Raw genomic sequence first — 25,629 nt, forward strand, 5'->3', positions numbered from 1 at the left:
GATGTGCCATTCACCGCACGAGACCTGCGACCACATTATGGCAGGTTGCTGCGTACTAGTCATTGCAGACAATACCGAGCATCACAACAACGTTGCTAAGAGTTTGCGCCTGCAACATGGTCTTTTGGAAAAGATTGTGCCGAACTACCTTTATCTGTCTGTCTGTGCCTGTTCTGGCAAATGCTCGTTTAAAGCTGTACTGGGATCAGGCTGTTGTATTGCAACAATACCTACAGCACAACCGCCCAGATATACTAGTCTTTGACAAGTGTCGACGTCGGCGTTCCACTGGTCCACAATCTGGTCGGTGGAATAATTGCCAGATATCGCCCACCGGCCGTTTACTGGGTAACCACCAACACAAACATGCGCCGTGCCTTGTTGTGTTGTGACAATTTGCGGCGGTGAAGTTTCGTGACGATAATAATTTTACACAGTATAAACTATACAAACCAGATCTTTCTAGTCACTCTTTATTGCTTTTTATTTGATTAATCTTCAATTTCGTTCTTGTATCGATTTCATATATGAGAAACATACGTGATGCGGCAGAAAACGCGTGAGGGGGCAAAGCTCCCCTTGCCCCTTAGGTTGCTACGGCTCTGTAACTAACTAATACTAACTCTAACTAAATCTAACTAATTTTTCCTTCTTCAAAACATGGGATGTTCTTTACATGATGATTGACCTGATAATTATATTTCTTTACCAAACATAATTTTCGATTAGCAGTACGGTATAAAGAATCGATTTTAATACTGTTTTAATGACTTTTTCTTTTTTTAAATATTAGTTTTTCTACGAGTTTGCAATGTTTTACAGCAATGGAAATAGAAATAACAATTGTATTAGAAGGCATGGAGCTTAGTAATCCACACCATCTCCAAAGATATCGTAATAACAAAACGCGTGTTTGCTATAAAGTTAAAATACGTTTGAAATATGATGGCTTTCACTGGAGACAATAATCAACATTATTATGAAAACAAAAAAATATTAGGTTGATTTTCACAAAAAAACACATTTGTCTTCTGTTTATTTCGATCATGGATTTTATAAAAATTTAATGAATATTTTTGTTCAGCTCAACAAAATAAATATTCAAAGATTTGCCGTTCGGTGTAAAGGAATGCGAGGTATATTCAAGGCAATGAATGAATTTCTGGATAATGGGATAGAATCAATGAAACTTTATTGAATTCCACATATAGTAATTAGAAAATGTTCTGTCGGGAGTTAAAACTGTAATTTACGCAATTTATTTTCACAAACGAAACCTTCTTCGGTTACTACATCGTCCTAGTGTGTAAGGCGAAGTCATTTTGAAGCAGTTTGGCCGCATCAACGATGCAATTTTTTTTTGCTGAGTCTTCGCTTGATTTAACCTGGTCGCAACGTAAACAATTTGAACCGATTCCGGTCGTGGAGCAAACTCTGGGTGCTATAGATGTTGAACAAACGATAATTACCTTGATTCTTCTTGGTTTAAATCGTCTTTCAATCCTCGAGCCGGCGGTCTTTTAAAAAGCCACGTCGACGCTTTGGTGACTCCACTCATTCCCATCTTTCGAGCATCTCTTGCCAGTAACATATATCCATCTTGCTGGAAATCCACGACCATGTCTGCCATCCATAAAAATGGGAAATAAGCGAGAGGCCAATAACCGTAGTGAAATAGAGGTTCTTAAGGTTTCTGGCAGCAATACGTTAGTGACGATAAATGTGGCTTCACGTGTGGACGTTTGGTAGAGACTAACCTTCTGTTTCTAGCATCCTACATAATAGAGAGCATGGAATGTCGCGATCAATGTGATGTTATTTACACTGCCGCTTCTGATAAATTGTACAACGATTCAACAATCGCTAAAATGCAGATATTTCGAAGCAATAATAATTTGTTGTTGTTTCGACCCTACCTTACAGATCGAGAAATAGATAGGTTTATCCACATTTACTTCAACGTCAACACATACCCCAAGGAAGGTACCTGGTACTGTTGATGTTTCTGCTGTTCTTCAATGATGTACATTTAGTGCTGAAGACTTCACGACTAACATAATCTCAAGGTATTTCGTCTTATTCGCTCAATTGGGGATTGAATAATTCTTCTACTTCAGTATCCAATTGTTGTTGATTGGTATAAAAATAACTGCAACCTGAAGAGTGCTCGGTGATCTCAGAACACAATTTTTTCACATTTTCTCACCTGGGAAAAAATCTGTCAGAACTGAGCCGAAAGTAGCGTGAAATTGACTTTACACTAGTGGGAAAACGGGATATCGTCAGCCACTTTTGTCCTTTCAACATTTTGTATTTTCGACCACTTGTCTTTCAAATTTTTGTCTTTCGACTTTTTATCATAAAACTTATTTTTATTTTTATGTTATCATGTGTTAGCTGTTTTTCGAAGCCGTATTGTATCCGGCGAGCTGAAATCTCTCGAAGTATTTGAGCAAAGAATAGACCCACTGGGTACCTACTATCATGTCGTAAGAGGTGACTAACAACAGGCAGGAGGCGTCACTGAGTTGAGGTATCTCTTCGTGCCGAAGCCCGTGTTTGACAAAAGGGACTTGCGATTCTTTATGGAAATGCATGTTTATTTCTTTAGACCGTGTAATTGAAGTTATGGGCATGCCCAGGTTCAGCTTTTCTGAGCTTCTGATTGTGATTAGGTATAATACGTGCTTGGGCTCTTCCGGATGTTGTACAAAAATGGCGTAAGACAACATTTCGGGTTTTCTGAACGATAAATAAATTAATTTCCAGTATAAACGTACAGCACATCATCACAGTTCAGTTATGGAAATACACAATAAATGCTTCTGTTCTAGCAATCTACCGCAATTTGTTTTGTTTCACAGAATCGTACGCATTATTGGAATACACATGTCAGTCCCCTTGTTGATAAATAACGGATCGTTACTTAAATATCTGGTCCATCCTCGCTCGTTCTTGTCGGAAGCAAACGAGCGCAATTTGCTGAACTAGACATACTCCGTAAACTGTAATAAAAGAAGCGGCACGCCGATATTCTGCAGTCAAGTATGTGACGTTTCTCGAACCCATTTGACGGTGTACCGGTACTTGTTTTCAGTTCCCTCCGAGCACATTGTGTGTATTATTTAGTTAGGCACTTTAGACTTTCAAAACCTTATCACCTATTTTTGTTGGGTGATTCGTCAACAGTGCAGTGAGTCACTTTAGTTATGCAACTGCAACAAGTAGTAGTCTTCATTTTATTATTTTCAAAGTTGCACATGTTTTGTCGTATGCAATTTTAAATGTTCGTTGTTTTGATATTGTAAGAAGGGATGATGGGATCCGCCGGGTATGCCAATCGGGCTGTCATTGCTTTGGATTAAGCAGTCCAATTTCTATGTTTATTTAGTGGTTGTTTAACCAACTAGGGAATTAATCCACGCGTGAGGAGGACGCATGGTCTTGTCTGAGTGGAGTGATGACTTCAGTTATGTATGAGGGTTGAGAATTGGCCATTCGCTGGAGGGATCGAAGACCAGTTATCGATTTTCCTCAGTCATATCAGCACGAAGAAATTTTTTCATATCACTGCCGCGAAAAAGATCCATATTGTTTAGTTAAGGCTGCAGCTCGTTTCCGCTTTTGTTTTTTTTGTATTCGAGGTTTTTTGTTTCTTTTCCTTTTGCTGGTGTGTCTTCTGTAGGAATAATATCTGAATTAACTGTATTCTATGACGCAAACCATTTGGCATTTTGGCCTGACTGATTTCCCGAAGTTTTGAGTTTACCTAAAAGTTTTTCTTTGATTTTGTGTAATCTATTGCGGCATTGATAACCATTTGAATAAAAGTTGTGCTGTTTCAAAAATTCCATTTTTTCGAATGCAATAATCTGAAAATCATGATCCGTGCAACTACTAGATTAGCTCGATCATCATTCCGGGGGATTACCGCTACCGGCCTAACCGGCTCAAATTCCACGGGACTTCTAGACAGGAACTTTGATAAGGGACTACTTCAAGCAGCACAGGTCCGGTACAAATCTACACCCATCAACACAATCATCATGTTCGTTCCACAGCAGGAAGCATGGATTGTAGAACGAATGGGTAAATTCCATCGAATACTGGAACCCGGTTTAAACGTTTTATTACCCATTGTCGACCGAGTGAAGTACGTGCAAAGCCTTAAGGAAATTGCAATCGACGTGCCGAAGCAATCCGCCATTACCTCGGACAATGTAACACTAAGCATAGACGGTGTGTTGTACTTGAGAATTCTCAACCCCTACCATGCTTCCTACGGCGTTGAGGATCCAGAGTTTGCCATTACCCAGCTAGCACAAACCACAATGAGATCTGAACTGGGAAAGATGTCCTTGGATAAAATATTCCGAGAACGAGAATCGCTCAATATTAGTATTGTAGATTCCATCAATAAGGCAGCCGAAGCTTGGGGTATCTCGTGCCTTCGATATGAGATCCGCGATATAAAACTGCCCAATCGTGTACACGAAGCAATACAGATGCAAGTTGAAGCCGAACGTAGGAAAAGAGCCGCAATTGGCGATTCTACGTTGAAACCGCTCACAGATAGCGCTGGAAGCAAAGTGTTGCTGATTTGATTCTGTTCTGTCATAGTGCATATATTTTCTGTAAACATTGGTAAAAAAATAACTTTTAAACACCAAATCACCGATCAATTTGTCTATAATTGTTTATGAAAATGATGGAAAACCATCATTTTATAAGATGATGAGAAAACATCTTGCGAAAAGCGTGTAAAACATAGTGGTTTCTAATATTATTCGCAGAGCTATATGTGTGCTGTTCCGAAATGCAATTAGTTGAGCACAGTACCTGCCGCACATCATTTACCGTTCCTCCTAAGTTAAGATAAACCTTCATGAGATGGTGTAAATTCATGAAACTCTCCAGATCACGCGAGGAAAGAATATATCCGGCTAATAGGAAAGTGTCAGCTTTGTATCATACACAGCCGATCCTTCTCTCTGATAGTCATCACTGAATCTCCTACGTAGTCCAAAATATGAAGGAGTTTGACATTGGTACTGATTGGGTGTCGGTTTCGAGATGGAACTTCATTTATGGACCGATTTTTTTAACCACAATAATACCCCGATAACAAATCGAAGAAGTGTATGAACCAAATGGTTGCAAATGGCTGTAATTTCAGAATAATCGCAAATAAAACTAAATTTCTTACTCGTTTCATTCATATTTCGGCAGTGGTAAGCTTTTTCCGAGAAGAAAATGAAGTTTTTGTTGTAAGCTACGACTCACTTGCGGGTGAAAAAAAGCAAACTGTATCACTTTGCCAGTTCATGAGCTGAATCATAGGTGTCGCATGACTAATTTTGGTTTTGCCGCAAATCGCCAATTCTAGAGTCGGAAGGTGTCCGAGCAGCCGAAATCAACGTAGCAGAGGGCAAACGACAGTCTCGAATACTCGCCTCCGAAGCTCAAAAGCAAGAAGAAATCAATCGAGCTAATGGTGAGGCTGCGGCACTCCTAGCGGTAGCAAATGCTCGAGCTAAAGGTCTAACCATGGTATCGGAGTCGCTACTGTCCAAGCAGGGTCGAGATGCTGCCTCACTAGCCGTTGCTGAGAAATATGTTAATGCGTTTGAAAATCTGGCGAAAAAGAACAACACATTGATCGTTCCATCGAATGCCTCGGACGTAACGACAATGGTGGCCCAGGCATTGCAAATCTACAACAGTCTGTCGGTCGGTGAGAAGATGGTACACAATGACAGCCCTGTTGTAAACACATCGACGGCGGATGCTGTCCGTAGCGAAACGATAAAAAATTCAGAGTGATCCTCGGAAATGTACTTGTTAGGTGTCGTTATGTAGAGAGAAAAGTACCAGCTGGTGTAAAACATGTTGCAATTTACTCTGTAATTCAGAATTTATAGATCTAAAATGGCAACAGCGTGTTATTTTACTGCAACAGAATGTAACCGAAAGGAGACTTAGTTCACAAATATCTGCCCAACTGAGGATCAACAATTCAAATACCTTTAAAGCTATATCTTCACTCAGAACTGTAGTACTTTCAACTATTTTATGTATTTATACTTCTTTAGGACTTACTTGGCATGATCATAACTATAAATAAATCGAGCGCGAAAGTAATTGCTTAAAATTAGCATTCTATTATTTGCTTAGAATCGGCATTATGTTCTACTAAAGCTACGGAAATAACTCAGTTTCCATTCTTGTTTTCGTTGGAGTCTTGCAGTTTAGTGTTAATAATGTTTTACTAATGTTTTACTATGAAACCACATAAATACAATTCCAACTATCTACAAGAATGGGTGCGCGACGTTTGGCATAAATACACTAGGCATAAGTACGTTAGGCATAAGTATATTAGGCATAATGGACGTTAGACGTAATTGACGATTGGCATAATATACGTTAGGCACAATGGACGATTGGCATAATGTACGTTAGGCATAATTCACAAAAATATAAATGTAATCGCAAGGCTTTCGTTATTATAGAGATATCGATCCTATACTTATTTTTTCGGGTTTCGGGAGACTCCAAAATGAAAAATACCATGCGACATATTTATTCCTTGCAAATGTAGGGTTTTTTAGTATTTTTTTCGTAGGCGAGATGAAGAAAGTATCCCTTGATTTAAGTCAACAGTTTGGTACAAGCACATTTCAAGCCTATTTTATGTATAACCAATACAGTTGCATCTAAATATTTAAAAAAGCCAAATAATCAACAAACATTAAGTTTTGGAGCCTATGGAAACTTGCACTGTTATGTACAACATCAGCCTTAGGCTACAGATTTTACTTTTTTCGTTTCGGTACCTTGTCACAGTACACAAATAAACTCTCTCTCTCTCTCGCATCAGACAGGTTCCGTAGTTCTATTTCGATGGCCTCAAGAATATAATCATTGAACTTAATAATTTAGGAGATAATCAATATTGAAGCAGCAATATTCTTATATTCGTTGAATAAATAATAAAATGCAACATTCTTTCTTTCATGAGCTGTTCATCAAAAGCGTATATTTTCTTCTTGGACGTGTATGTATGCACCATACATGTATGTAAGAGCTAATCTAAGTTGATGTGCGTTATTCATACCTAAAGGGGTTATGTACAAAGTTGTGGCGATAAAATGAGCTAAGTTCGTGATTTTTTAGAGGGCTTTCTGTAAATTTTATTTGAAAAAGCGAAAGACAGTTCGTTGGGAGTACTATCAATAGAAAAAAACAAGCTGAATTACAATTTTTTTTAAATATTCAAAACTTTTTGAGCGACTTGGCGGAATGTCACAATTAATCTTCTTAAGACAGATGTCTTCCATTTAATTCCACTATCTATATATATATAAAGGTCAATGTTTGTATGTATATGATTTATGGACTCTCAAACGGCTTAACCGATTGTCGTAAAAATTTATACATAGCAGGCATTTGTTATGGAGCGTGTTTGTGTGCTATTGGTTGGAGATTATCTGCCCGCCAGATGGCGCTCTGGAACAAAGTGTGTTTTCCTCCTATTTCGTTGAAAGTCGCAGCAACGCGTGATAGGTATTAGCTAGTATCTATATATATAAAAGTCGAAGTTTGTATGTATATGATTTATAGACTCCCAAACGGCTTAACCGATTTCCGTAAAAATTTGCACACAGTAGGCATTTGGTATGGGGCGTGTTTGTGTGCTATTAGTTGGAGATTATCTGCCCGCCAGATGGCGCTTCGGAACAAATTGTGTTTTCCTCATATTTCATTGAAAGTCGCAGCAACGCGCGATGGGTATTAGCTAGTTAATAATAATGAAAAACAATTGCTTTTCACCATCAATCAGATACTAGTATTTCAAATATTACTTGTAGTCTTCTTCAGTGTTCATATCACTGTAAAGAAAATTGCTATTTTAGTCATGTGAAATTTATAGGTTGTACGTAGGGAAATTAACGCAAGCTGAGTTTCCGCATACCATGCATTTGATCTGCTTATTTTATTTGAGTTCAGATTTATTGAAGTATATACAGTAGAATAAAATGTTGATTGCGTTTGATCAGCTTCCAGAGTAATTCTACCACATCCAAAATGTTCAAAGATTTACGCTCTTATCATTCTAGGCCTCCAAAATTTATTTTCTTGAAGTGATAATTTATGCCTAAAGTCCATTATGCCAATCGTCCCTTATGCCTAACGTATATTATGCCTAACGTCCATTATGCCTACAAGAACAATTCCTGACTAAAACTGAGACGCACACAAATACCGCTTGTATAAGATTCCGCATATTATTGAAACGATCTCCGAGTAAAATCAGCACCGACACCACAGAAACCACGAAAAATTCGTCGCGTGATAGAAAAGTGTACGTTACCGATTTATTAAAATACAGGCCTTATTCGATTATCCGTAGTCTCGATTATCCGTAACTCGATTATCCGTAGAAAATGACTCGATTATCCGTAGTCCGACCATCCAAAGAAATTGTTTCGATTATCCGCACATTATTTTTTCTCAAACTACATTACACATCTATAATTTATTATTTGATACCAACTACAATTTCTGAAAGAATAAATATTTTCTAAAAAATAATGAAAACTTCGTAGAAATGCAGAAATATTACTTATTTAGCATATAATTTTGAATTCGATGCGATGGATTACATATTTTCTTAAACCAATCAACTACAATTGATACTGACTACAGTTTCTGGAAGACCAGAATTTTATATTCTCAAAATATATTCACAAAAATACGTAGATATACAGAAATTTCACATTTTTAACAAAAAAAACCTTTTTTTTCTATCCCAATATTTAAATACAAAAGTCGATAGAAATTGATATCAGGTACAATTCCTGGAAGCATAAAATTTTAAACTCTCGAAAAAATTACAAAAATTTGGGAAAATGAAGAAAATTTTTTTAATCAACAAACATTTTAATTCAAGGCAGTGTGCTATAAATTTTTATGCATCTATACGATGGGCTACAATCTATAAGAGCCAGCTATAGTTACTGAAAGAACAAAATTTTAAAATCTGATTTTCTCTGTAATTTTTAGAATGAATGAATGATTTTGGCAGCTCCATTATGTATTGAAGACTGACAAAATCTAAACATTTTTGTTTCATATTGACTAAAGTATGATATAAAACCCTATACAATTCTTCGGAGTCGGTATATTATCGCATCAGTTTAAAAAAATCTAAACTTTTTAATCACTTTAAGAACAGGCTAGTTTAAGACATTTTGAATTCTTAACACACATTAGCAAAAGACTTTCGCTTTAATTCCATCATGTAGCATAGGAGAACTAAATCAGAAGACTTTGTCTTAAATTTGGCTGGAAAAAAATTGGTCCAAAAGTGGACAAAATCTGTTGTAGAAAAATTCGTAAACAGACTAATAAAATAGGATCTTCACTGTTGTCAGTACATACAACGTTCTGAAAAGAACAGCACTGATAATATTCTTTACGAAGTAGATGCACTGAACAGCCTTTAAGACCAACGTTGGATCAACGTTGGGCGACGCCCAGCAGACTGTTCAGCAGGTGTCCATTATTGTACCTGTATTGTTAAGTTTTGAAACAAATTTTTGGGTGTCTCAGTGAAATCTAGCGTATTGCTTCTCTTAGGGGATTCCCGAAGTTTTGTTGTTGTATACCAACCAGTGGTGCGTAATCTTACATCCAGTTGTTATTTCTGTCTGAGTTTACCGAAACCAGAATAAAGTTGGCTGAAGTTTCACACAAAGAGTTTAGTTTTATGCGTCTTGATTATTAGACCAAAGTATATTAATCCATTTCAATCAACCACAATGCTTTAAAATAAAATAAGTTGGCTATATAACTTATTTGTCTTGAATATAAAGTGAACGATATTCGTTTCATTTTTTTAAACGGTTTGATAAAAAAAAGTTCTATAAGTCTAAACATTGATGCATGTGCCTTAGATCCTGATTTCAACATATAACACATATATTTAATGAAGAAGAAAAACATTTGGTTTGATTCGATTATCCGAAGTGAATTTTTTCTGCACCTTACGGATAATTGAATCTGGCCTGTATAAGCAATGCTCCTCATAGTCGGCTATCCGAGTTCAAGTTGCTTATTTGGCAAACCGTATTAATACAACAAATTATAAATTTCTCAAATTCTCGGCAGCCGGCTGCCCAAAGCAATTATTAGATGATAACGCTATTGGCACACTTACTAACAACTATCCACTTCCCGCGGTATATATGAAGATGCAGAGGATTGCTCGGTCTCTAGCAGCGACATGTATCCTGCATCTGCATTCGGACGTGGTTGGTGTCGGTATTGATCAGCATGCAGGGATTAATATAAATTGCACAATGTGGCGCATCATGTTGTTCCCAAAACATGTTGTTCCAATGAATATTTTGCAATCTCAATTGGTTCTGGCCAATAACGGAGTAGCAACCACGGGCGATCTCTTATGCCTATGCTTATCATATGTCAACCGTTTTTGTGGTTTTCTAGTTGATTTCAGAATTGTCAATTTATGCTTTGTAAAGGAGTCTGAAAGAGGCACCACCATTTTCTGCTTGTTAGAAGTTCAGAAAATTGAATTCTCAAACGGTTCACCTGCATAAATTGTACGTCACGCTTTTGCATTTATAGTGGAATTTCCCTGGTAACCCACAACCGGGGCCAAAGTATTTGTTAGACTAAACGCATGACCTCAGAACAATGCTCATAACTTCTTTGTCAAAAAAAATTAAAAACCGTTTTTTTTCTGGCAGAAAGTTAGCTATTTATCACATCTTTAAAAGATCATAAAAAAAATTTTATGACATATTTAGAACACAGCATTAAAATAGTCGAAATGATATTTTTTGGACATAAAACTAAACCCAACCCACAACGGAGGACGTTCTTCTATATTAAACTACGCGACAGTGTACTGCCACAAAATCGCTGAGGGGCCGTCTGACGAAAACTATATAAAAATGTATAAATCTATATTGTGGTTTCGAAATACGTAATAAATTTGTATTTTGTGCCAGATCTGAGTTTGCACTTAAAATTTGTTTAACACAGATTAATCTATATAAATGGCAGCCCTGGGTAAATCTTTTTTTAACGTCGACATTTATTGCTGGCATGCTTAAACTAAAAATTCAAACCCACCGTTTTGAGCAACTTTTTCGGGCGATCATATTGAATAATAAACACAAAATGCAAAACAAATTCCCGCATGGCGTCAAAATTCATCCATTTCGCCTCCAAAATCCTTGACAATTTCATGTTTAACAATTCAAACTATATACGCCACGACAGGCAAATGACGCCCAATTAGAATTGCCAATCTGGTTGATCCAGGCCATGCCGAGCTAGATTGAACTTTTACCATATTCGAACCATGAACTTAAAATTCCAACGACGGACTGGAAGAGAACAAAATTCAATCCGTAAAGGATGAACGAACGGAACCCACGATTCACATCTCTTGTAGGTTCACTGCTATAAACTACAGCGAGCAAACTGCCACCAGTACCTAGCTGGTCAATCACTGAACTCTAACTGAAATTACCCGATTCAAAGTCATTGTTAGCAGCATGCTATCCTCAACCTCCGGAATAAATATGTATATTGTAGGCTGTCCTGCTCTATGTGTGAGGAACGAATGTGCATTCTCTTGCATCCGACCCCGACCGCGAAGATTTCGCCAGCATGCCGGTATGGTTTACAACTCACCCAACTGTCCCCATCATCGCTTCGTTTGTAACCATGCGTCGCGACGCTCTTCGTTTACCTACGGCTCCCGACGCTAGGCACTCGTGGAAATTTAATAATCAGTGCGCGCTCTTTGTTCTCTTTCTCGTTCCGTTCTCCGGCGGTCGTGCAAGTTTACTGGAAAGCTCCCGGCATTCGCCGCCCGTCAGTCAACGGTTGTTCTTCGTCGCGTTCGGACAGATCTGGTCGGCACGGTTGCGCCACTAATTCCTGCACTGACCAGTGGGCGATCTAAACTTAGCCTCTAGTGTAGTGATAGAAGTTTTGTGATTCGCGCGTCAACGCAGTGTGTGTCAACTGTGATATTATAGTTCCTGTTAAAGCTTTTTATGCATTAGAACTAAGAGAGTTAATCGTCACTTCGTACGAATGTGGGAAGCTTCGGAATTCTGACACGCGTTGTGGTGAAAGAACAACGAAAATGATCAGTAAGCGTCTGTGATATAATAGTGTGTAACACAAAAAAAAACAAACAGGGGCGATAATTGCAACTGCCTCCCAGTTGTAATCGCCCTCGAGATAAGTGCGGTGCAACTAATCCGGGATTCACGTTCCGACGGCGGCGATGTACAGCGATAAGACACACCCGGCTCACTGTGGAGGTGGTAATGATAATGACAAATATTTCCCTCGCTCGATTCTCCCGAGACTCCATCAACAACAACAACAGCACCAACAGCAATTGTTATCCGGGCAGGCCATGATGGTTTCGCAGCATTCCCCCGTTATACCAGTGCACCCAGTTCGCTTATTAACAGCCAGCACACTCCTGCCTCGCCAGGATTACCTTCCTTCGGCACCAAAACAATGGTGACAGACGTCGGTATTTGTTTCAGCATGAGCAACGTGAATTTAAATAGCGAATATCCGCCTTATCTGGGCCATCCTTCGTTATCTGTACTCGGTAAGGGATATAACTACGACCCCAGCTGGCCGGTCAGTTCGCCCAGCAGCGCTGCAACACTAGCCAAATATCGCTCAACGACTCCAGCGTTCAGTAGGCAACGTAACCGCACTCCGCCCAGCAGCAGCAACAGCAGTGGTCCTTCCTCGCGTTCACCACAATCAACTTCCCCCTATTCCGTCCCGTATAATGGGTACTACTTCGCACATCCCAAGATCCCAATCAAAATCTACAACAACCACAACCACTTGTACCAACCGACCCCGGCACCAAACAATTCAACCACTTCTGCCTCGATAGCGACTGCCTACGGTCATCAGTTGAACAATTATCTTACCTATCCGTCGCCGGCGCCGGTTACCGATTCGAACAAGTTTCTATTCGACGACGGCACCAAACAGCATCAAAATGCGAGAAAAACGTTTCTCAACAGCCAGTGCTACGATATCTGTATGACCAAGTGTAGTGATCGAATGGAGACCATGATGGAGGCTCCGGCGGTTGTTAGTTCGCTCACCGGTACTGACCGGTTTAGGGAGGGAAGTGCAGAACGGGTACGGGACGAAATGATGCTGGGGGTGGATAATGATGGTGCGCCGAAGGATTTAAGTTTGAAGCGACGAACCGCTGCCGGTGAGTGTCCACCGGCGGAGGAAGCGTTGGCGATCAACGGTGATGAACCGGACGAGGAAGGCAGCCAGCAGACGGAAGCGCCCAAAAAGAAATGGATTCGGCACTATCTTAAGGGTAGGATCTGATTATTACATTGTTTTAAGGGTTAGTTTCATTTAATCTTGCAACTGGTTCATGCATTTGAGAAATTTGTGGCATTCTTAAACTAGATTTTTAATCTATAAAAAACTTCATGAAATTAAATACATGTCCATTTAGTTTATAACTTCTTCTCGTCAGTAACTAACAACAACTTCATGCTAGTTAGATAAAACCAAACAGGCACCGAATTGGCGCTAGAGTGGACTTATCTAATCCAAACTGCACACCTTGAGACTCCGGCACAATACTCTTACCCTTATGCTATCTTTGGGCTATAATGGGTTAAGGGTTTGTGCATTGGGCCGGAATCCCAAGGGTTGCAGGTTCGAATTCTGCCTCTGAGGGATTTTTTTTCTCATAATCACTTTCTTTTTTTTATTGTGATTATAGAGGTTGTAACCTTAGTGTCATTCGCCTCTTTTTGGGTTAGAGAAATCTCTGTTGGAAAAAACTCCAACCCTATGTGCGGGGTTGGGAATCGAACCCAGGTGAGCTGCGCACAAAGCAATCGATTTACTGATTACGCTATGCCCGCCCCATAATAATTGCTTCCGTTTAACTCATCATTTCGATCTGGGGAAAACCCCATTGGATACCACCAAAGAGTCTTAAATAAGATATTGGCACTTTCGGCAACACCCAAAAATGCATTGTTCGATTAAGGAGGGGCGTCTGCTATAAAATGCTCAAAGCGAAAGTATTTTTTACGATTTTTAAGGTAAGGGAACAATGGACCTCTTGTGTAGTTTATTTATACATTCGTAATGAACTAGAAAAAAAATTCTCAGTGACACAGAGCGACACATACGAGCATTCGAAGAATAGACGTCTAACTATTTCCACGTCTAAGAGCACCATGGCGATAATAACTCTTGATAAAATCGTCTGAAACATGACATTTAATAAGATATTCAAGACTTAGAAGTAGTAGTAGTTGTAGTTACCCGATGAATAAAAAAAAATAGAAAAAAGTTTGAATTTCTAAAAATGGCGTACTTAAAACCCAAAAATATCATAATTTGAAGAAAATTTCGCTCGCTTTTCTTGAAAATAATGGGAAGGAAGTTTTCTTTTATTCAGTTTTCCGTGGCTCATCGATTGGCATGCATTATGCATTCTCATAAATTCAAGTCAATGCGTCGAATAGTATTTAAAAACGCTCGAGCCCTTCGCGATCATTCACGAACTCCTAAGCTCGCAAACATGAAAGTGATGAAGTGAACGTTTTAGCACTTTTAAAAATTCAAAAGCAGTATCAAGCGTGAACCGACAAACGCCCGTGTTCCGCGATCATGGATCGGTCACGTCTGGAAGTCCCTACCCTCGATCATAGCAGCCTAAGTCCATGCCTTCAGTTGGACCCATAAAACGCAGCTCATATCCACTCGACGACATTCCGTGGCGGCATGACCGGGGACACCTAGTGATATGGGGGAACTCACTCTCTTCTAGTATCAGAAGAGGGATTCCATGAGAAACCGGCCGACCACAAAATATGACCATCGTCGATTCGAACGAAACTTTGAAGTTGTGTTCGGTTTATGAATCTCCATTAGTTTCTCTAACAATTGAAATATTTTGATTCAAAAGCAACTTTTCAAAGGGGCGTAAACATTTGTACGTGCTTTAATTTCAATTTTGTTTTTGTTCGATTACTGTATTGTATACAGCAAAACTTTCTGAGAACGAGTTTGTTGCGTCGTTTTTCACAAAAAAAAATTTGCGTTTAAAATTTAAATTGCAAAAAAAAACAATTTTTTCTAATTTTTTATATTTTAGAAACAAAAATCTAAAGAGAAAAGAAATATTTTGAATGTGATTGTATGATGGAGAACTTATCGGTAAAAAAGTTTTTCTGACAATAACTTTATACATGTTTTAAAATTTCATACTAATTGACATACAAAACTGTAATTTTTTTACAGATAATAATTCTTAGCCTTATTTTGAATCAAAATGTATTTTTACAGAAATCTTCCAAAATGCGATAGTTTTCGAGATTTTGTTCCCATTTGAAAGCTATACGAACTTTTTTATTGAAGGCTTCTCCATGATCCAACTATACTGAAAACCTTTCTTTTACGTCTTCAAAACGATAAACATTAGATTATTGACATCTTATGATGGGATAATGCGAATAACTTTTAAAAATGGCATAATCACACGAATTAACTGTTTTGTTTGGAATAAAATTCCAAATATCTCGAAAACTATCGCATTTTGGAAGATTTTCGTTAAATACATTTTGAATCACATTCAAAATGTTTCTTTTCTCTTTAGGTTTTTTGTTTCTAAAATATAAAAAATTAGAAAAAATGGGTTTTTTTTGTAATTTCAATTTTTAACACAAATTTTTGTTTTTGTAAACAATGACACGACATTTTTTTCAGCGCATAGTTTTTTCACACGTAAATATTCATTCTCTCAAATTCGTCCTCAGAAAGTTTTGCTGTATAAAAGACAGTAATCGAACAAAAAAAATTGAAATTAATGCACGTAGAAATGTTTGCGCCCTTTTAAAAAATTGCTCTTGAGTCAAAATAATCTTACTGATTGTGGAAAATGTTTAGTCTTCCATGCCAATGAAATGTGTAAAGTTTCATAGGAATCCAAGATAGTCGATCAAGATTTAAATTATTTTCGGACGAATGTTCGTGGAATTCTTCAGAACCGTACATTGGAATTTGAGTATCACATTCACGGTCCGCGCGATTAATAAAGAACACACGACATACAAAATCCCACGCGATCGAACAACTTAACATACAAACACTCGAGCCTACGCCCGCACATCTGAACCGTCCACTCAATATCACATTCAGAATCACGGCCGGCTGCAACTGGCTCTAAGCGTATTTTAGTGGGTGACATTTCCCTTCTCGTTTGCAACTGTAGTGAGTGATTCTGACAGGGAGTCCTTTCGAGAACCCAACTCTACAGCTCCAGTAGGACAACTCTCAATAAAACTGGCGGCTATTTGTTGTCAGTTTGGATTTCTTGTCCAACTGGTAGTAAGTAGGCGTCGGTTACTGACGAGTAGAATCTAATTTTTCTTCTTCTGCGCAAGATCTCCATGTAGCGATAGATCACAAAAATGGCACGTCGAGATCTATGCGTTGAAATCTGGTACTGTTATTTTCTAACCAAAACATAACTTATATTAAACCCTAAAATTCTTCCCAACATATTATTTTGAAAAAAATGCGATGTTCGTGGAAATCAGGCTTCAACCACTATGTGAAGTTAAGCCTTTTGCAAAACCCAAATAACCAATAAGCATTATAACGTAGCCTAATATCAGCTTTAAATTTACATATAAAACAGTCTTAACCCATTCATGCCCATGTTGTTTGTGGACTACAACGTTTTTAAACAGCTATAACTTTTGATTAAGGCAAAATTTGCTCACAAAAACAAGTAAGGCTAATAAATGTGACTATTGCCTTTCATTTGAGTATTAATAGTTTTAAGGACCAGCTCTAGAACTGAAGTTATTGCAAGTACCCTGATTGGATTCCGATGGAGAAGTGCTGCCAAGAATAGTTTACGTTGACGACGGAAAATGAATTTTTCATATATCTTCGTTATGTTGCAATATTATTGAAAATTGATAAAACTTATCAATTTAGACTGTCTTTGGCTACATTTTCCACGTAATTGGACTACTATATTCTAGGGGAGTTGTATTGATCATTGGAAGATAAAAATTGAGCAGCTTCTAGCACTGCGACGGAAGCACCTATCTTTATGAAAAAAGACTTTTCGTGTTTCTTGACCCCACCGTTTTCAAGGAAAAATAGTTTTGAAACCCGGCAAGCACTAGAAAAAAGTTGGGCATGAAAAGGTTAAAGAGCCGTGAAGCCCTAAATACTGATATAACGCTGGCATTATGCCAGAAAAGGCGAAATATAGTGCTATTGCTGTGCAGAGATTCACAGCTCGTTTTTGCAGCACTAATGCTATTATAAAGCACCCGCGTACAAATGTCAAATTTGAAAGCCTATTATTGGCACTACTAATACTATTAGAAAGCTTCAGTTGACTGTCATTGTCCACCATGGTTTCAAAACCATTTCTTATGTTTTCTATCGGTATGATGAGCAAAAAGAAAAAAAAATAAAATAAAATGTTCTTTTTAAAACCGTAATTGACGTAATGCATTGTAATGAATATCCTTAATGGGATTTCGTTCTCACATGATATTAATGTTTTACGAAAATTACCTTTAGTAAGTCTCGAACTGATGTACCTTGCCTCGTCCTTCACGCTAATAACGCTGCGTTTGCTGCCTGGACTATATTGCATATGTTCGACTGAAATGAAATATGCCGAGTATACTCTTCAAGAAGAATTGCGTAACGAATAAACCCACAGCATTACAATAGCATTATATCGGCTTTCTATTTGCTCTATAATTACACTAAATGCACATGTAAAGCTTACATGCTTTAAAGATCCTTGAAGTATGTACGCGTTATATCAGCTTTATATGCGCATATAGAGCAAGCGATAATGCTATATTTCGGCTGTGCATTTCTGCATTATTAATGCTAATATAGATGCATTATTAATGCTGTAATGGAGTTTCAATGCAACGTTAGTACAAATGTATAGCCAATATAGTGCAATGGCTTAATGCTTATGGTTACTTGGGAACTGACATAGGAATCATTTCGATAAAAGTTTAATAATTTCTCCCATCAAAGTTGGCTTGATTTGCCTTTTTCGACAAAGCGGCAGGCAATAAAATTGTTTTATTTTTGTTTTGCTGTAATATTTCTGATGCGTACAGTGCCACCTAGCTGTAAAAATGTAAAATAATCAGCACTGAATGGCGTAGGTGGTGAAATTGCACTGCGGTAACTTTTGCTATGTTAAACTTCATATTCATCTTCAACGATTGTTCCATTTCACGAATAGATGGTCCCGCAAGTCTTTTCGACTTTTCAAAACAGGTCATCCGCATCCGGACTTATTGCAACTTTGCATTGTCACTCATTTTTTGTTCACGTCTCATACAGTAGGTAGAGGTCAATGATATTTGGTATACAAAGCAACGGGTAAATTTGATCGGATATAATACGTTGTTCCAAAACTTGGCAAGACTAGAAGCTAGACTGAAAAGTTAATTATTTTTCAGTCTAGCTTGTATTGAAACTAGCGTCAGAATAAAAAACCACTGGAAATACAAGAAGTAGATCGTTAACACCGTTCAACAAACAAAATCCAGCTTCGTGCGCTGTGCCGCATATTGTTTTTTGGAAAGAAGATGGACGATGAAAAATGGTGCTTTCCGTTTCTAGTACAATCCATAAAAATCCATCGCAGGATAAGGCAAAATAAAAGAAAAATGCAATAAGTGGATATTTGTGGTGTAGATTTGAGTATTGTATCGAATGGCGTAATTAAATTTTTTGTGAGACGTCACTCGCGAACAGATGTTTCCTTTTTTTTCTGTTTATTTTATATTTTATCTCACATATCCTCTCATTCTGCCTCGTATATTTTAAACTGAATTGCATTTGCCAGTTGAGGTGTAGTTTTTTCGCATTCCTGTCCCAGGATTTTATATACCAGGTCGCGTTCTCAACCTATGCACGTTTAAAGTAAACATATGAACAAAACAGTTTGTACGGCCAAAATCACAAAATTTCGAAACCGTCAATTTTAAAGGTTTAGTATCTTTGAAGAAGTTACAGCGGATTTCTTCAAAAATATTTTCTGTGAGTAAGCCCTCTAGAAGTAATTATGGAGATAAACTTTCCAAAAAACAGTATTGAGAAATTTGATGTCTTCAATGAAGTTGTGAAAAATGACATCAGAAATAAATTTATTGAAGACATAAGAGCTCTATGCATACAGAATATCGAGCCATAAAGCAATATTTACGAATTTTGATTCAATCAAATTCTCTTCAACATAGCTATTTTAGTTTAAGCTTCAGATACCAATGTCTTGAACAAAAATGTGTTTTTTATTATCCTAAACAACTTTTCAGAAGGTCAAACAAAAGTGAAAACTACCATTAAGATTAATATTTGAACTGTTTTTATAAAGTTTTTTGCACAAATAACCGAATATATTTAAATACTCTGACTGCAAAAAGTGTTCATGCCTTCAAGAAATTTGTTGCCAATGTCAACAACTTTACAGAAGATCCTAAGTCTCTAAAAAATATTTTTTGAAGAATTCCATTATTCCTTCCAGTGGAAATAATCCCCACATACATTTTTTCAAAAGCTGCAAAGCATTTTGTTATAAGACTATTGAGGGTTTCGAAGCTATGTAGTCTTAGCCATAAAAAATTGTTTTCGAACATTGACTGTAGTATAATATAACCTTGTATACAACACAAATACTCTGGTTTTCTGCCGATAAAGCGAAACCAAACTCTTATCTATTGACTTTCACTTTCTGGTCGGCAAATCAGATTTTGTGTTTAACTGACACCAAATTGGTGTTAGTATGGATTTATCGTCTAACTGACCCCAAGTTGGTGCCAGTTACTGATGAGTAGAGGGCAAAACATTTTTCTTCTCGTATCTCCTGCTTTCTTACTCGCTGCTAATTTTTGTCGATACGAAATGTTGTCTTAGAATCTGCTGAAACCATCAAGTATACGAAAAGGCGAGCGGTAGGTTATAGAAATTTTGTTCTAGGCTACCCGCCGTAGCTTGCTTGGTTACTGTAAAAATAGTGTGAGCAGAGTTGTCATGTACCAGGCCAACGTGTCTAGATTTGACGAATTATAACGCTGTTTGTGTAGTGCCCAGTCTAGTTTCAGATTTCCTGGTAGTTCATCAAATCCTCAATGGAACGACACTGGGACAATTTGGTCGGATTCCTTTCTTTCGGCACGTACGGTAGCTTTGTCTGCTCATGATACTCCAGCGACTTCTTGGCGCAATGGGAAGACGTCTTGTCCGGCCAGAAGACGTACTTCCCATCCGCATGATGCTCCTTTAAGAACGGCAGAAGAATTTTCTCAAGACACTGCTCCTGGTTGATGACCAGACCGCTCGGCTTGAACCACGGCTGTGAAATCCCTGTGTCCGATATGGCGATGCACAGCAAAACTTTTTTTCAAATTTATGCTTAAACTTATATATTACTTTGGGTGCCATTTCCTGGAATGTGGGTCTTCGATAGAGGAAAGTAACTTTCGTCGTCCAGCACGAACGAGGTCCCGCGGTAGTTCATCGTCATCCATCGGCACTGCGATTTCGCGATCGCTATTTGCTCGTCCGGAGACCGAGTCTTCTTCCGATAGATGATATCCTCCATCTCGAGGGCTCGGTGAATCAAGGTATGGGAACAGTGATATTTTCGGCCGGCGTCACGCAAACTTGTTCCGTCCTTGTTGTCGAACAGCTTTTTCAACGCTTCCTGCTTCTTCTTTTTCGTCATTATCTTCCCCGGACGGCCACTACCTGCCTTCCGCTCCACGCTCAGGGATGCCAGAATCCGGTAAACTGTACTTACGGGCACGTTTTCGTCTCGAAAGTGGTCTACCGTAAACTTTTTCCACGATGACCATACGTTTCGTAAAACCGTACAACACGCTCGAGGAGTGCTTGCTGTTTCGACGCCATCTTCGATTGAGCTGACAGCACTCGAGCGAAAAGAAACATACCACCCATTTCTAGGGAGTCCAGAGTGCAATTCTTTTGAATAGAAAAAAATATGTTCTTTACTTTAATTACAGAAAGGTATTGAAATCATTATCATTTTTTATTGAACACACGTTACGTTAAAAAAACTACTTTGAAAATAAAAACAAAACAGAACGATAATAATATTAATATTAATATTAACGATATACTCTGTAACTCCAAAAGTTGCCCGGCAATTTAGTCGAATCCCAGTTGGCCAAACACTATCTAACCAACTGTCATTTGACCGAAAGGGTGTATTAGCCGATTGGATCGACTTACCGAATCCCGGGTCGGGGTCGGGTCAACTAACCGAGTGTCATTTGGCCGAATGTCGTTTGATCAATTACCATTTTACCGATAGTGGTTTGAACGAGTACCATTTGAATGACTGACATCCAAAAGGAGCTTACTCACTTTTGCATTTTTACAGGAAATGGAAAAAACTTTCGCATTTCCAAATTAACATTGTTTTTATTGTAAAAATACATTATTTTATTAGTAGTTCATTGGCCCATGTTGTCTAGAAAAAATAAGATCATTACATGTACTACTTTTCAATTCACGAGCATTTTCGTAATTCGGGGGGCTAGCCCCGGGGGTACCTAGAGTCCAAAAGAGGCTAACCCACAATTCACACATCCTCTCCTTATCTTTCGTTTTAGAGTTATGGTGTCTATGGCAAAGTTGTTGTGTGACATCTAGCGCTTCATTTGATCATTTCATATTAGTTCAGATTTCAGTTGCTAGGGCGGCGACGTTATCAACTTTTTAATGGAACTAGGTAGAAAGATGGTGTCTACAGAAAAGTTGTATATCAGGTAATTATAAGTATTTCTTTTGAAGACACAAACTTTGTAGGCCCTACAAGTTTTTAAATATCGCGTATTTTTGAAAACATATTCTGTAAGTAAATGTTTTAACTATTACCTTCTCTATCGCAAAACGTACCGGACCTACAAAGTTTGCATCTTCAGAAGATATGTTTAAAATGATAGCACCTACAACTTTCTCGAAGACACCACATTTCTATCTGGCTTCATTAAAAAGTTGATAACAGCGCCGTCCTAGCGACTGAATTCCGAACTAGTGTGATTGAGCCGAATAAAGCGCTAAGTGCCATACAGTAACTCTTCCGAAGACACCATAACTCTATGAAGAAAAATAATAATTGATTCAACTTTTTTTTTTAACTTTCCGACCACAATGTACCGTTTTGACATTAAAAATGTCTTACTCCACTATCTGGGGCTAGGTGTCATTCTAAAATCTAAACTATCTCCCATGTAACGAAACTATGTAAGGTTTGCACGCTTATAACTCCGATATTACTAGATGGATTTTAATCATTCATACACCAACCGATTCAGAAACACCTAACTTAAATATTGGTAATAATTTAATATCTCCCCAATAAAAGTAGACTTTTGGAAATTGGTAAAATTAAAAAGTTCACAAAAAACGGGAAAAATACCATTCGTGAGGCAGGTTTCTCAGACACAGCCGTCAAGAGAGGGCAGCTTAGTTGCTCAATGAAACACGAAAAGTCATAAATAGAAGCAACGCATGTCCGTTTAAATCAGTTGTTGCTCTTATCCCACACGAGCAACGTCGTCTCCGGGCGATGCAATAAGCGCTATCGATTTTCGGTAACGTTGGCATTTGCACACACTCGCACCTAAGTGACTAAACCATATACGGTTAGTTTATAAATAGAGGTGACGCGTACCCGTTTGAATCAGTTTTTGTTCTTATGTCGAACGGGTAAGATCATGGCTGCAGCGTCTGGGCACTACAATAAGCGGTAGACGCTATGCATTTTCGGCAGCGGTGGCCGTGTCGGGTACCAGCATGGTGTCACAGAATGATTTGCAAAGTGGGTGGGCGGGGTGGTTTGGATTTAATTCAATACGGTGTGTGCTGCTTAAGAGTGTTGCGTTTGAAAAAAATATATTTATTTTTATGCATGCGTGTGCGTTGTAACTTGTTAATCCATGTTTACGGCGCTTTGTAGCTGCGTAGGGTAAAGAGCCAATTGGTTTTCATATTTCGGTTATATGTTTTTTATCAGTAAGGCATCTGACAACGTGCTTCTGTAGTTATTGCACTGTTCAGCAGCGTAATATTTTATATAGGAGAGTACACTCAGGTTTTGTACGCGGATTTTGAAATTTACGCGGTTTTCATTAACGCGTTTTTTTTTTAAATTTACGCGGTTTTCATTTACACGGCCTGTATCCCCTGCGTGAAAAATCTGAGTGTAATTGCATCGGAAACAATCACATTCCCAGCAGAACTTTTTGTTTTCTAATTTCAAACACTTTTGTTTCGTACTGCACACAACGGAAAATTTTAAAACAGAACTTACCGTCCCAGCAGCAGTTGAAGCGGGTGTTCTTTTTCGATTCAAATTCAAGCCATGTCTTAAGCGTTACTGGACTTAAAATTGTTTTCCCAGTTTAACCAGTCAGAATATCTGTCCTACCCTAAAGTATTTAAAACACAGTTCTAATTGCGTTTTAAGGTATACAACAAATACGGTTGGGTATACTAATTTAAATTTTAAAATAAATCTGTTTTAAATTATGAAACAAACCGCTGTACTGAAGATATAATTATGTCAGTCCTATTACCACATAAAACACCTATATAACATAAAACGCTGCAGAATTGGTTTAATAATACAATGTTTACACTACAGAGTTATAACACGTTTTAATAATTAGCAACAAGAAAAATGTCACCAAGATAGCATAAAAACCCGTTTTAACTGGTAGTGCGAACGTTGCATAACAATGTAATTTATCAAATAATTTCATTTTTCCACCACTAATCGATCAAGAAATACTTACACTTAAGATTGTTTACTTAAGTTCATTAGTACATTATTGAAAATTTAAATGGAAAATGAAGTTTCATATTTTATGGAGAATCTGTATATTTCCGTTGGCGGGCGTGGGTTTCCTCATCACAGCTCTCAATATGGAACTTTTCTTTTGAATATATTTTCTGGACAGACCAGCCTATTTTTACTAGATGGATCAGCCAAATAATGCCAATCACCTAGTGAGATACTTGATTAATTAATAGATTACCGTTAAAAGACCTTCAATAAATTATGTTTTAATGGGGAGGGTATATAGCAAATTGTAACATATGAAAACAGGCGAGTGAACAAGAACGTGTGTCGATATGTGTGATAGATAAAAAAGCTATATTTTTAATGTCACCGTGGTCGTGTCCTGTACACAACCCTTTAATTTTTTCTCTTAATCCCCTATTGCTAGGTGAACTTTCAATGTAGAGACATGACACTGGAATTTTCAAAAAAATATGCTTAATAATATACATTTGTGCAAGAAAAATATATTAATTAGAAAATAGCCATACATAGCAAGTGTATGAGCTGCCCTTACCTTCAGGAACGACTGTGTGGGCCGGAACGTCAACGTACAATGCAATCCAACTAAAAACAGCATTATATCGTGTTCGATATGTGAGCTACAACACAAAATTTACTGATTGCGAATCGATTGACCACTTTTTCTTAAAACCTCGGAAAACGAACGAGAAAAGCCCCTTTTGGACGCCAGCTAGAACTGGGGCTACCTCCATGGTCAACTTTGACTGCCAATAGCAAAAAATCCAAAAAATATTTTCAAAATTCTTAAATGGCAGTACACGTGGATTACTGAGAACTATCAAAAAATGCAAAAATGTCGATTTCGGAAAAAAAAATGTGGGTTAGCCGCTTTTGGACGTCAGCCATTCATTTGTTTGAATACTTTTGAACTTTTTGTGCGAAAGCATTACTTGGGCGAATATCATTCTCTGACTGGATATCGTAATGATTCAATAAGAATCGAATGTGATTGTTTCGTCTTAGATTTCTGTATTTACAATATTTGTAGTTATTATTATAAATATTTTGCGGATATTTTCTTTCTTTTTAGCACGAATTGTTCGGGCCGTAATTCTGAATGTGTATCTTCGCGAAGGGATCAAGCGTTTGTACGTAAACGTGTTCGATCGAGTCGGCGTTTGTTTGTCGCCTGTATGTAACTTCGCGTGCATAAATTCGAATTTAGAACCGTGTGTCCATTCGCATATTCGCGTATGTTCTTGCATGATCGTGCGCGGATCATGAATTTGATACTTAATTTTCAGTGTACGATTCAGATGTTAGAAGAGAGTGAGGTCCCGATCATGTCGTCTCATGGAACGTGTCGTCTAGTGGATATGAGCGTCTTTTTTATTGGTCTAACCTAGGCTGATCGCGCAAACACAGGTGTTTGTTGGTTTACTCTTGACACCGCGTTTGTGAATTTATAAGTGCTAAAACGTTCACTTAGTCATCGTTCACATCATCCTCTTTGTGAGATCACGAGTACAGGTATATGTATATGATCGTGAAGTTCTAAAACGTTTATATGCTAACATACTGAATGCTACAAGAGAGGTTCCTGGTCATGTCACCGTGGGACGTGTTGTTTAGTGGATATGAGCGTCATATTTTGATTGGTTCAACTG

At 37.9% G+C, this 25,629-nt stretch overlaps 2 protein-coding genes across 6 annotated transcripts in view; both read left to right on the top strand.

Annotated features, from left to right (window-relative positions):
- LOC131685422 (mucin-5AC) overlaps nucleotides 1–25,629 on the top strand; it is a 232,477-nt gene that overhangs the window by 162,812 nt on the left and 44,036 nt on the right. The window contains exon 1 of one of the 5 annotated variants that reach the window (XM_058969125.1): nucleotides 11,913–13,420. The exons of 3 other annotated variants lie outside the window; for them this stretch is intronic. In XM_058969125.1, coding sequence (XP_058825108.1) covers nucleotides 12,577–13,420 — 844 coding nt within the window. In that variant the 5' untranslated portion in view covers nucleotides 11,913–12,576. Of the gene's footprint in view, nucleotides 1–11,912; nucleotides 13,421–25,629 lie in introns of those variants that run through there. One more of the 5 variants, XM_058969120.1, reaches the window with a different exon arrangement.
- On the top strand, nucleotides 3,733–6,047 carry LOC131685423 (stomatin-like protein 2, mitochondrial). The gene is made up of 2 exons (XM_058969126.1): nucleotides 3,733–4,539; nucleotides 5,378–6,047. Exons 1-2 carry the CDS (start codon nucleotides 3,882–3,884, stop codon nucleotides 5,821–5,823), a joined length of 1,104 nt encoding a protein of 367 aa, XP_058825109.1. The 5' UTR covers nucleotides 3,733–3,881; the 3' UTR covers nucleotides 5,824–6,047.

Source organism: Topomyia yanbarensis, chromosome 2 (assembly GCF_030247195.1).
Source record: "Topomyia yanbarensis strain Yona2022 chromosome 2, ASM3024719v1, whole genome shotgun sequence".
Classification (NCBI taxonomy): domain Eukaryota; kingdom Metazoa; phylum Arthropoda; class Insecta; order Diptera; family Culicidae; genus Topomyia; species Topomyia yanbarensis.

Excerpts from the sequence above, each read along its gene's own strand:
- LOC131685423 (XM_058969126.1), top strand. The coding sequence starts at position 3,882 with ATGATCCGTGCAACTACTAGATTAGCTCGATCATCATTCCGGGGGATT. Across the intron at positions 4,540-5,377 it reads CGAACGTAGGAAAAGAGCCG|CAATTCTAGAGTCGGAAGGT; the intron begins CAATTGGCGATT and ends GCCGCAAATCGC.